Source organism: Solanum pennellii, chromosome 11 (assembly GCF_001406875.1).
Source record: "Solanum pennellii chromosome 11, SPENNV200".
NCBI classification, from domain to species: Eukaryota; Viridiplantae; Streptophyta; class Magnoliopsida; order Solanales; family Solanaceae; genus Solanum; species Solanum pennellii.
The window spans coordinates 56489715-56502937 of NC_028647.1; the positions used below are offsets into that span (position 1 = coordinate 56489715).

The 13223-nt window shown below is 44.1% G+C and overlaps 1 protein-coding gene across 1 annotated transcript; it reads right to left on the bottom strand.

Annotated features, from left to right (window-relative positions):
- Positions 1 to 4783: 4783 nt before the first annotated feature.
- LOC114074763 lies at positions 4784 to 7023 on the bottom strand. Its single transcript, XM_027912739.1, has 3 exons — positions 6994 to 7023; positions 4883 to 6325; positions 4784 to 4794 (listed from the first exon to the last, which is right to left on the bottom strand). The coding sequence occupies exons 2-3, from the start codon at positions 6321 to 6323 to the stop codon at positions 4784 to 4786; spliced, it is 1452 nt and encodes a 483-aa protein (XP_027768540.1). The 5' UTR covers positions 6324 to 6325; positions 6994 to 7023.
- Between the last annotated feature and the right edge of the window lie 6200 nt (positions 7024 to 13223).

Genomic DNA, 13223 nt, shown 5'->3' on the forward strand with positions numbered 1-13223 from the left:
AACCTTTAATACGATATGGAAACGTAAAATCTCAATGACTCTAAGAAGCACTACCATAGATATGAGAAATCACCATAGCCTTAGACATAGCCTATATATAAAGGAATAGTTGTGGAAGTAAGAATATACGTCACCTAGACGCTCTAGAAGTAGGTATCAAATCTGTCCGTTATTTGCTCATTTTTTAAAAGTCATGCCAAACAAAGAAGGAAAGGATAGCGTTACATACCGTATAGTCGAGCCGCACGTCCAATATTTACTGCTCAAGGTATTAATCTATAACAAGCAACAATCGTGCCGCAATTAGATAAACGTCGCGCTTTACTACTTATTGTAAGCTAACTAATAGTCTAACGAAAATCCGGCAGTACTTCCCCTATTTTCCTTACTTCGTCCCAATCCGACAACAACCCAAATTATCCACAGCAATACCAACAACACATATAACCCAACGAATCATATTAAACAGCCTCCCCCAAAACAGTTCCGTTTTGGCAACCTTAGTAACGAAACAACGACACACCGAGCGATAACTCATTTTATAATTCGCAACACATCTACCTTATCGTATTCATCCTTTGGAGTATATACTCATAATCACATTCAACATATACATAATGCCAAAACAGAATTTTCCTGCAGTTTGCTTTAATCAAAACAGCCCAAGCACCAACACGACACCACTAATAATCCGATTATGGTTTCCGTTCATACTTAGCACATTCAATAACTAAAACAAACTTCCTAAGCTACTGGTCACGCCCCCTTCTTAATATTAATGGATAATTAACAAAGGTATTCTAAAGAATTAACACACCAAACAAGGAGATTACTAACCAAATTATTTGCAGCTGCTGGCCAAGAGTTGCAGGGTTGGTTTCTCCATTTCCATGGCTGCCTAAGACAAGTGGTGAAGAAGAAGATGATATGCAGCAATGCATTTCACCACTTTATTTAGTATGGAGTGGATTTCTCCACCTCATTTATAATATGAAGTGGAGGCACCCCCCCTCTACACGTGTCCACTAAGGCCAGCTCCCAATCTGATCCCTTTTTAATTTTTGCCTTGAGTGGTGGGGCCCACTGGATTAAATTAATCCTAATCAGCCACTAATTAATCCCTCACTTAAAGTTAATGACACTTACATTAGCCAAATCATACTTAATATCACATTTGGAATTAACATCCTTGCCTAATATTTCTTTAATCACTTGGAACTTAAAATAAAATCTCATTCCCCGGACTTACATCTACTAGTTCATGACGCGCACTACGTATAAAAATACGAGGCATAACATCCTTCCCCCCTTAGGAACATTCGTCCTCGAATGTTAAGTTAGCGTCTTCCAAAAAAAAATTCCAGCGAGGTCTCTCTAACAGTTATACCTATCAACCTGCATTCCGTAACTTACAGATGCCTCACAGAGTCACAACTTACTACATAATCTCGTTTATCAATCAATATAGTCAAGCTAGGAATTGAATTACCTGCAGGTACGGGGAACAAGTAAGGATACTTATTCTTCATTTCGTCTTCCACTTCCCAAGTCATCTCCTCCCTATTATTATTTTGCCACAACACTTTGACGGAAGCCACATCCTTAGTACGTAACCTTCTAACCTGGCGATCAAGTATAGCTACGGGTTTCTCCTCATATGACAACTCATCTGTTACCTGAACATCATCTACAGGGAATACTCTAGAAGGATCACCAATACATTTACGTAGCATCGATACATGGAAGACTGGATGTACCGCCTCCAAATCAGATGGTAGATCCAACTCATAGGCAACCTTGCCTATCCTACGAACAATCTGATAAGGCCCAATGTATCTCGGACTGAGCTTCCCCTTCCTGCCGAATCTCATCACACCCCTCATGGGTGATACCTTCAGGAATACCCAGTCACCAATCTGAAACTCCAAATCTCGACGCCGATTATCTGCATATGACTTATGTCGACTCTGGGCTGCTAATAATCTTTCTTGAATAAGCTTCACCTTGTCAACAGCTTGCTGAATCACATCCGGGCCTATTAACTTAGTCTCGCCAACATCAAACCAACCAATAGGTGATCTGCACTTTCTCCCATATAAGGCCTCGTACGGTGCCATCTGGATACTAGAATGGTAGCTATTATTATAGGCAAACTCAATGAGCGGCAAGTGGTCATCCCAACTACCTTTGAAGTCAATAATACAGGCCCGCAACATATCTTCTAATGTCTGAATAGTACGCTCAGCCTGCCCATCAGTCTGAGGGTGAAATGCTGTGCTAAGGTTCACCTGTGTCCCCAATCCCTTCTGAAACGATCTCCAAAAGTTGGCTGTAAATTGAGCTCCTCTGTCTGATATAATGGACGTGGGAACCCCATGAAGTCTCACTATCTCCCTGACATATAACCTCGCATAATCTTCAGCCGAATAAGTAGTCCTGACTGGAAGAAAATGGGCCGATTTCGTCAGCCTATCTACAATAACCCATATAGAGTCATACTTCCGTTGAGTGCGAGGTAAGCCTGTAATGAAGTCCATATTAATCATCTCCCATTTCCAAGTCGGGATCTCTATCTCCTGTAATAATCCACCAGGCTTTTGATGTTCGATCTTGACTTGTTGACAATTCGGGCACTGAGCAACAAACTCTGCTATGTCCTTTTTCATGCCATCCCACCAATATAAGCATCTGAGGTCATGATACATTTTCGTTGACCCTGGGTGAATAGAATAACGGGCAGAGTGTGCCTCTCCCATAACCTGCCGTCGTAGCCCCGCAATATCGGGTACACACAATCTGCCTTCATATCGTAACACTCCGTCAGGTGTAACCTTAAATGGGGTCTTTTCCTTTTGAAGAGCTGCATCTCTATACTGTGCCAGAATAGGGTCCTTGTACTGGTGTCTCTTTACCTCATCTATGATTGAGGACTCAGCAACCTCTCGAATAGAAACTCCACTATCTTCTGAATTAGCCAGACGGACTCCAAGGCTGGATAGCCGCTGAATCTCCCGAACCATATCCCTCCTTTCTGGTTGTACATCTGTCAAGCTACCCATGGACTTACGGCTAAGAGCATCTGCTACAACATTCGCTTTCCCTGGATGATATAAAATATCAACATCATAATCCTTTAGCAACTCTAACCACCGCCTCTGTCGTAAGTTCAGCTCCTTCTGTTTAAAGATATATTGGAGACTCTTATGATCTGTATAGATGTCCACATGGACACCATATAAATAATGTCTCCATATCTTCAAGGCATGAACCACGACCGCTAACTCCAGATCGTGAGTAGGATAGTTCTTTTCATGCTTCCTAAGTTGTCGGGAGGCATAGGCTATAACTTTGCCATGCTGCATCAATACACATCCTAGCCCAACACCCGAAGCATCACAATAAATAACATAGCCGTCTGGTCCCTCCGGAAGAGTTAGGACTGGAGCTGTAGTCAATTTGTCTTTCAATAGCTGGAAGCTTCGCTCACAAGCATCAGTCCACTGGAACTTGGCTGCCTTTTGAGTTAGCCTTGTCAAAGGCGCTGAAATTGAGGCAAACTTTTCTACGAATCTCCTGTAATATCCTGCTAACCCCAGAAAGCTGCGTACCTCAGTAGGTGTCGTAGGTCTGGGCCAAGTCTTTACTGCCTCAATCTTCTGCGTGTCTACCCGAATACCATCAGCTCCAATAATATGCCCCAAGAATGCCACTGAAGTCAACCAGAACTCGCACTTAGAAAATTTAGCATACAACTTCTGGTGCTGAAGCACCCTAAGTACCGTCCTTAAATGGTCTGCATGCTCCTCTTCTGAACGTGAATAGACCAGAATATCGTCTATAAATACAATAACAAACATATCAAGGAATGGTTTAAATACTCGATTCATTAAATCCATGAACACCGCTGGAGCATTAGTCAGCCCAAAAGACAGCACTCTAAACTCATAATGCCCGTATCGGGTCCGGAATGCCGTCTTTGGAATATCTGCCTCCCTTACCCGCACCTGATGATAACCTGACCGCAAGTCTATCTTTGAAAAACACTTTGCACCCTGCAACTGGTCAAATAGATCGTCAATCCTTGGGAGGGGATACCTGTTCTTTACTGTTACTTTGTTCAGCTGCCTATAATCAATACACATCCGCAGCGACCCATCCTTCTTCCTCACAAACAGTACCGGTGCTCCCCAAGGTGACGTACTAGGCCTGATGAAGCCCTTTTCTAGCAAATCCCTCAATTGCTCTTTCAATTCTTTCAACTCAGCAGGTGCCATTCTATAAGGAGGTATAGATATAGGCTGGGTATCTGGCAGTACATCTATAGTAAACTCTATCTCTCGTTCTGGAGGAAGGCCTGGAAGTTCCTCGGGGAATACATCGGGAAATTCATTAACTACCGGGACTGATTGAAGAGTCGGTGCCTCTGCCTTTATGTCATGCACCCGAATCAGATGGTAAATATAGCCTTTTCTAACCATCTTCCCGGCCTTAAGGTATGAAATGAACTTACCTTTCGGCGATACTGTACTCCCCTTCCACTCTATAATCGGTTCCCCTGGAAATTGAAATCGAACTATCTTTCCTCTGCAATCAACATTAGCATAACAAGCAGCCAACCAATCCATGCCCATGATAATATCAAACTCAATCATATTTAACTCTATTAGATCTGCTACAGTACGACGACTATATATAACTACTGAACAATTCTTATATACTCGCGTAGCTATGACAAAATCTCCTACAGGTGTAGCTACCTCAAATGGTTCTATCAACTCAGACTCTATTCCGATCCTACTAGCAACAAAGGGAGATATAAATGATAAGGTGGAACCTGGGTCTATCAATGCATACACACTTCGGGAGAATAGTGATAATATACCTGTGATCACATTAGGTGACGCCTCCTGATCCTGCCTATTAGTCAAAGCATATATACGGTTCGAGGGACCGCTAGAACTGGAAGCTCCACCACGTCCTCTACCACGGCCTGCTGGCGCCCGAATACCCTGCCCCGTAGGGCGCATAGCCACAGAAGAAGATGAACCAGCAACGGACCCAGTAGGCTGTGCCATACCACCTGCACTACCTCTAAGGTGACACTCCCTCATAGTATGACCCTGACGGCCGCAAGAAAAACACGCACCTGTAGCCCAACGACATTCCCCAGGATGGGACCTACCACAGCGAGAACACCGAGGCAAAGGTGGCCTCGACTGGCTCAAACCCCTGCCCATCTGTGACCCTGACGCCCTAGAGCTCTGACCAGCTTCCGAATATCCCATACGATCGAACCCCCTACCCATGAAACGTGGGGGTGCACTCTGTGCTGGCTGGGAAGAAAATCTAACATGCTGCTGAGACTGCCCGCTTCGAAACTCGTCAGGATAACCTGCTGATCTAGCCCTCTTATGCTGGCCTCTATTATAATCTCTATCTGGCTGACGTCCCCGGTGCCGATCCTCTACCCCCTGTGCATATGCCTGCACCCGAGCAATGTCCATACCTGGCTGAAGAGTCACTGCCATACAACCGTCAATCAGATAACGATCCAATCCCATCACATAACGATGTACCCTGTCTGCCATATCAGCCACAATAGTAGGCGCATGCCTAGCCAATGAATCAAACTCGAGGCTATACTCTCGAACGCTCCTGCCATTTTGCTTCAAACGCAAGAATCTATCGACTCTAGCTCGCTTCATCTCTGGAGGCAGGAAGTGGCCCTGGAAAGCCTCCACAAATTCATCCCATACCGCTGGAGGAGCACCCTCACCCCTAGATAACTCCCAAGACTCATACCAATTAATAGCTACATCCCGCAAACGATACGTAGCCAACTCAACAGACTCGGTCTCCGAAGCCTTGATTATCCTCAATGTACGCTGCATCTGACGAATAAACTCTTGCGGATCATCCTGGGGCCTTGACCCAAAGAACTCTGGAGGATTACAACTTAAGAAGTCACGAGCCCTTAAGCTATCAGATCTGTCCGCATGATCAACTCCTAGTCCATGCCTGCGAGCCTGATCTGCCACTAATCTAGTCAGCAATTGAACCGCATCTCTCATGGCCCTATCCTCCGCCCCTGACTGAGGAGCTGGAGGTTCAGATGTTGGGGCCTCGGGGGCTGGTGGTGTCCCCCGAACTGGAGCTGCTGCTGCTCTAAGCTCTTCTGGCGGTGGGGGTGTAGCAGAGCTCTCCGACTGGAGCATCATACCAGGCATAGACTGGGCACGGGCCCTAGTAACTCTCCGGGTCTGACTAGTACCTTCTGCTACCGATTTTCCCTTCTGGGCGGCTGTCGCTTTCTTTGGAGGCATAGCTGAAAACACACGGATTCGTTAGAGAGGGATTATCCTGTTAATATAGCTCTATCGCACGATCTAGAATAAGAAGAAAGAATGACATCCTAAATGTCCTGTAGCTTCCTGTTTATAGATGTGGTGCACAACACACCGATAAACAAGACTCTACTAGACACGGTCTGTAGACACTTCCGAGGAAGAACCGCGCTCTGATACCACTCTTTGTCACGACCCAACCCGATGGGCCGTGACTAGTGCCCGTTTTGGACACCCACATACAAACCTGCTAAGTATAACCAACTGAAACTAAGACAATATGGAATTTAATCAAATCAAGCCAACCCCAACGTCATATATATATAAGAGGACCTGTCTCATAAGGAGTCATAACCATTCAACCATAACAGCATACGCGAGCCGACAAGGCCGCCACTATTCAAAGCATAATAACATACGTATGCCGACAAGGCTGCCACTACACAATACACAATGATGTACGCAGCCGACAAGGCTGCCCCTGTACAAGCGGACATCCCAAACAAACCATGTCCAGACCATTATCCAAAACATATATATACAACCCACATAATGTCCATAGACCTCTAAGAGTACATTAGTGAAACTCGACGGGACAGGGCCCCGCCATACCCATAGACGAGCAAAAGACTACACAAAAGTTATGTACCAAAACGACTGGGCTCCGGAACAGTGGAGCTCTCCCAATCAGCAGAGTAGATATCCTAGGCGGGAGGATCACCGAACTGTGCGTCTACACCTGCGGGCATGAAACGCAGCCCCCCGAGGAAAGGGGGGTCAGTACGGACAATGTACTGAGTATGTAAAGCATAAGGTAAAGATGACAGGATACCAATATGGCAAGTCGAAACAAAATATCGCTACACATATACCCTTTTAAGTGAAAATCATGCATATATTTAACATTTAAGGTGCCCAGCTTCCCTAGTAAGGGGCTCGGCAAAATAATCATCACGTCATCTCCGTCATCATCATCATCATAACCATCCTCATCACCAATCATATATATAATATACATACCCGGCCCTCTAGTGAGGGACTTGGTGACATATGCAAGAAACTCCGCACGAACATTACCCGGCCCGGGACTCGGTGAAATGATAAATGACTCTATGCACGAGCAGAATATTATGAGCAACCATATGCAATTAAAATCATTTCTTATAACTCAATAGAACAATCAAAGTGAACCAGCAAGGAGTATTACCAAAGATTAACGTTTTATCAAGATTATAAACCTTTAATACGATATGGAAACGTAAAATCTCAATGACTCTAAGAAGCACTACCATAGATATGAGAAATCACCATAGCCTTAGACATAGCCTATATATAAAGGAATAGTTGTGGAAGTAAGAATATACGTCACCTAGACGCTCTAGAAGTAGGTATCAAATCTGTCCGTTATTTGCTCATTTTTTAAAAGTCATGCCAAACAAAGAAGGAAAGGATAGCGTTACATACCGTATAGTCGAGCCGCACGTCCAATATTTACTGCTCAAGGTATTAATCTATAACAAGCAACAATCGTGCCGCAATTAGATAAACGTCGCGCTTTACTACTTATTGTAAGCTAACTAATAGTCTAACGAAAATCCAGCAGTACTTCCCCTATTTTCCTTACTTCGTCCCAATCCGACAACAACCCAAATTATCCACAGCAATACCAACAACACATATAACCCAACGAATCATATTAAACAGCCTCCCCCAAAACAGTTCCGTTTTGGCAACCTTAGTAACGAAACAACGACACACCGAGCGATAACTCATTTTATAATTCGCAACACATCTACCTTATCGTATTCATCCTTTGGAGTATATACCCATAATTACATTAACATATACATAACACCAAAACAGAATTTTCCGCAGTTTGCTTTAATCAAAACAGCCCAAACACTAACAGAACACCACTAGCAATCCGATCATGGTTTCTGTTCATACTTAGCACATTCAATAACTAAAACAATTTCCTAAGCTACTGTTCACGCCCCCTTCTTAACATTAATGGCTAATTAACAAAGGTATTCTAAGGAATTAACACACCAAGCAAAGAGATTACTAACCAATTTCTTTGCAGCTGCTGGCCAAGAGTTTCATGGCTGGTTTTCTCCATTTCCATGGCTGCCCAAGTCAAGTGGTGAAAGAGATGATATGCTTGCAAAGCATTTCACTACATTATTTAACAATATGAAGTGGAGGCATCCCACCACTACACATGCTCCACTAAGTCCATCTCCCAATCTGATTTCTTTTTAATACTTAATAATATGAAGTGGAGGCAGCCCCCCACTACCCATGCTCCACTAAGGCCAGCTCCCAATCTGATTTCTTTTTAATACTTAATAATATGAAGTGGAGGCAGCCCCCCACTACCCATGCTCCACTAAGGCCATCTCCCAATCTGATTTCTTTTTAATACTTAATAATATGAAGTGGAGGCAGCCCCCCACTACCCATGCTCCACTAAGGCCAGCTCCCAATCTGATTTCTTTTTAATACTTAATAATATGAAGTGGAGGCAGCCCCCCACTACCCATGCTCCACTAAGGCCAGCTCCCAATCTGATTTCTTTTACTTTGCCTTGAGTGGTGGGGGCCACTCGATAAATAAAATCCTAATCAGCCACTAATTAATCCCACACTTAAAGTTAATTTCCCAATCAGCCACTAATTAATCCCACACTTAAAGTTAATGGCCTAATCAGCCACTAATTAATATCACACTTAGAATTAACATCCTTGCCTAATATTTCTTTAAACACTTGGAACTTAAAATAAAATCTCATTTCTCGAACTTACATCTACTAGTTCATGAAGCGCACTACGTATAAAAATACGAGGCATAACATCCTTCCCCCCTTAGGAACATTCGTCCTCGAATGTTAAGTTAGCGTCTTACCGGACAAAAATTCCAGCGAAGTCTCTCTAACAGTTATACCTATCAACCTGCATTCTGTAACTTACAGATGCATCACAGAGTCACAACTTACTACATAATCTCGTTTATCAATCAATATAGTCGAGCTAGGAATTGAATTACCTGCAGGTACGGCGAACAAGTAAGGATACTTATTCTTCATTTCGTCTTCTGCTTCCCAAGTCATCTCCTCCTTATTATTATTTCTCCACAGCACTTTGACGGAAGCCACATCCTTAGTACGTAACCTTCTAACCTGTCGATCAAGTATAGCTACGGGTTTCTCCTCAAATGACAACTCCTTTGTTACCTGAACATCATCTACAGGAAATACTCTAGAAGGATCACCAATACATTTACGTAGCATCGATACATGGAAGACTGGATGTACCTCCTCCAAATCAGATGGTAGATCCAACTCATATGCAACCTTGCCTATCCTACGAACAATCTGATAAGGCCCAATGTATCTCGGACTGAGCTTCCCCTTCCTGCCGAATCTCATCACACCCTTCATGGGTGATACCTTTAGGAATACCCAGTCACCAATCTGAAACTCCAAATCTCAACGCCGATTATCTGCATATGACTTCTGTCGACTCTGGGCTGCTAATAATCTTTCTTGAATAAGCTTCACCTTGTCAACAGCTTGCTGAATAATATCCGGGCCTATTAACTTAGTCTCGCCAACATCAAACCAACCAATAGGTGACCTGCACTTCCTCCCATATAAGGCCTCGTACGGTGCCATCTGGATCCTTGAATGGTAGCTATTATTATAGGAAAACTCAATGAGCGGCAAGTGATCATCCCAGCTACCTTTGAAGTCAATAATACAGGCCCGCAACATATCTTCTAATGTCTGAATAGTACGCTCAGCGTGCCCATCAGTCTGAGGGTGAAATGTTGTGCTAAGGTTCACCTGTGTCCCCAATCCCTTCTGAAACGATCTCCAAAAGTTGGCTGTAAATTGAGCTCCTCTGTCTGATATAATGGACGTGGGAATCCCATGAAGTCTCACTATCTCCCTGATATATAACCTCGCATAATCTTCAGCAGAATAAGTAGTCCTGACTGGAAGAAAATGGGCCAATTTCGTCAGCCTATCTACAATAACCCATATAGAGTCATACTTCCGTTGGGTGCGAGGTAAGCCTGTAATGAAGTCCATATTAATCATCTCCCATTTCCATGTCGAGATCTCTATCTCTTGTAATAATCCACCAGGCTTTTGATGTTCGATCTTGACTTGTTGACAATTCGAGCACTGAGCAACAAACTCCGCTATGTCCTTTTTCATGCCATCCCACCAGTATAAGCATCTGAGGTCATGATACATTTTTGTTGACCCTGGGTGAATAGAATAACGGGCAGAGTGTGCCTCTCCCATAACCTGCCGTCGTAGCCCCGCAATATCTGGTACACACAATCTGCCTTCATATCGTAACACTCCGTCAGGTGTGACCTTAAATGGGGTCTTTTCCTTTTGAAGAGTTGCATCTCTATACTGTACCAGAATAGGGTCCTCGTATTGGTGTCTCTTTACCTCATCTATGATTGAGGACTCAGCAACCTCTCGAATAGAAACTCCACTATCTTCTGAATTAGCCAGACGGACTCCAAGGCTGGATAGCCGCTGAATCTCCCGAACCATCTCCCTCCTTTCTGGTTGTACATCTGCCAAGCTACCCATGGACTCACGGCTAAGAGCATCTGCTACAACATTCGCTTTCGCTGGATGATATAAAATATCAACATCATAATCCTTTAGCAACTCTAACCACCGCCTCTTTCGTAAATTCAGCTCCTTCTGTTTAAAGATATATTGGAGACTCTTATGATCTGTATAGATGTCCACATGGACACCATATAAATAATGCCTCCATATCTTCAAGGCATGAACCACGACCGCTAACTCCAGATCGTGAGTAGGATAGTTCTTTACATGCTTCCTAAGCTGTCGGGAGGCATAGGCTATAACTTTGCCATGCTGCATCAATACACATCCTAGCCCAACACCGGAAGCATCACAATAAATAACATAGTCGTCTGGTCCCTCCGGAAGAGTTAGGACTGGAGGTGTAGTCAATTTGTCTTTCAATAGCTGGAAGCTTCGCTCACAAGCATCAGTCCACTGGAACTTGGCTGCCTTTTGAGTTAGCCTTGTCAAAGGCGCTGAAATTGAGGCAAACTTTTCTACGAATCTCCTGTAATATCCTGCTAACCCCAGAAAGCTACGTACCTCAGTAGGTGTCGTAGGTCTGGGCCAAGTCTTTATCGCCTCAATCTTCTGCATATCTACTTGAATACCATCAGCTCCAATAATATGCCCCAAGAATGCCACTGAAGTCAACCAGAACTCGCACTTAGAAAACTTAGCATACAATTCCTGGTGCTGAAGCACCCTAAGTACCGTCCTTAAATGGTCTGCATGCTCCTCTTCTGAACGTGAATAAACCAGAATATCGTCTATAAATACAATAACAAACATATCAAGGAATGGTTTAAACACTCGATTCATTAAATCCATAAACACCGCTGGAGCATTAGTCAGTCCAAAAGACAGCACTCTAAACTCATAATGCCCGTATCGGGTTCGGAATGCCGTCTTTGGAATATCTGCCTCCCTTACTCGCACCTGATGATAACCTGACCGCAAGTCTATCTTTGAAAAACACTTAGCACCCTGCAACTGGTCAAATAGATCGTCAATCCTTGGGAGGGGATACCTGTTCTTTACTGTTACTTTGTTCAGCTGCCTATAATCTATACACATCCGCAGCGACCAATCCTTCTTCCTCACAAACAGTACCGGTGCTCCCCAAGGTGACGTACTAGGCCTGATGAAGCCCTTTTCTAACAAATCTCTCAATTGATCTTTCAATTCTTTCAACTCAGCAGGTGTCATTCTATAAGGAGGTATAGATATAGGCTGGGTATCTGGCAGTACATCTATAGTAAACTCTATCTCCCGTTCTGGAGGAAGGCCTGGAAGTTCCTCTGGGAATACATCGGGAAATTCATTAACTACTGGGACTGATTGAAGAGTCGGTGCCTCTGTCTTTATGTCATGCACCCGAACCAGATGATAAATATATCCTTTTCTAACCATCTTACCGGCCTTAAGGTATGAAATGAACTTACCTTTCGGCGATACTGTACTCCCCTTCCACTCTAATATCGGTTCCCCTGGAAATTGAAATCGAACGATCTTTCCTCTGCAATCAACATTAGCATAACAAGCAGCCAACCAATCCATGCCCATGATAATATCAAACTCAATCATATTTAACTCTATTAGATCTGCTGCGGTACGACGACTATATACAACCACTGAACAATTCTTATATACTCGCGTAGCTATGACAGAATCTCCTACAGGTGTTGCTACCTCAAATGGTTCTATCAACTCAGACTCTATTCCGATCCTTCTAGCAACGAAGGGAGATATAAATGATAAGGTGGAACCTGGTCTATCAATGCATACACACTTCGGGAGAATAGTGATAATATACATGTGATCACATCAGGTGACGCCTCCTGATCTTGCCTACTAGTCAAAGCATATATACGGTTCGAGGGACCGCTAGAACTGGAAGCTCCACCACGTCCTCTACCACGGCCTGCTGGCGCCTGAATACCCTGCCCCATAGGACGCATAGCCACAGAAGGAGATGAACCAGCAACGGACCCAGTAGGCTGTGCGATTCCACCTGCACTACCTCTAAGGTGACACTCCCTCATAGTATGACCATGACGGCCGCACGAAAAACACGCACCTGTAGCCCAACGACATTCCCCAGGATGGGACCTACCACAGCGAGAACACCGAGGCAAAGGTGGCCTCGACTGGCTCAAACCCTTGCCCATCTGTGACCCTGACGTCCTAGAGCTCTGACCAGCTTCCGAATATCCCGTACGATCGAACCCCCTACCCATGGAACGTGGGGGTGCACT

What these genes read in the sequence shown, in the direction of transcription:
- LOC114074763 (XM_027912739.1), bottom strand. Translation starts at nt 6,323, where the DNA reads ATGCCTCCAAAGAAAGCGACAGCCGCCCAGAAGGGAAAATCGGTAGCA.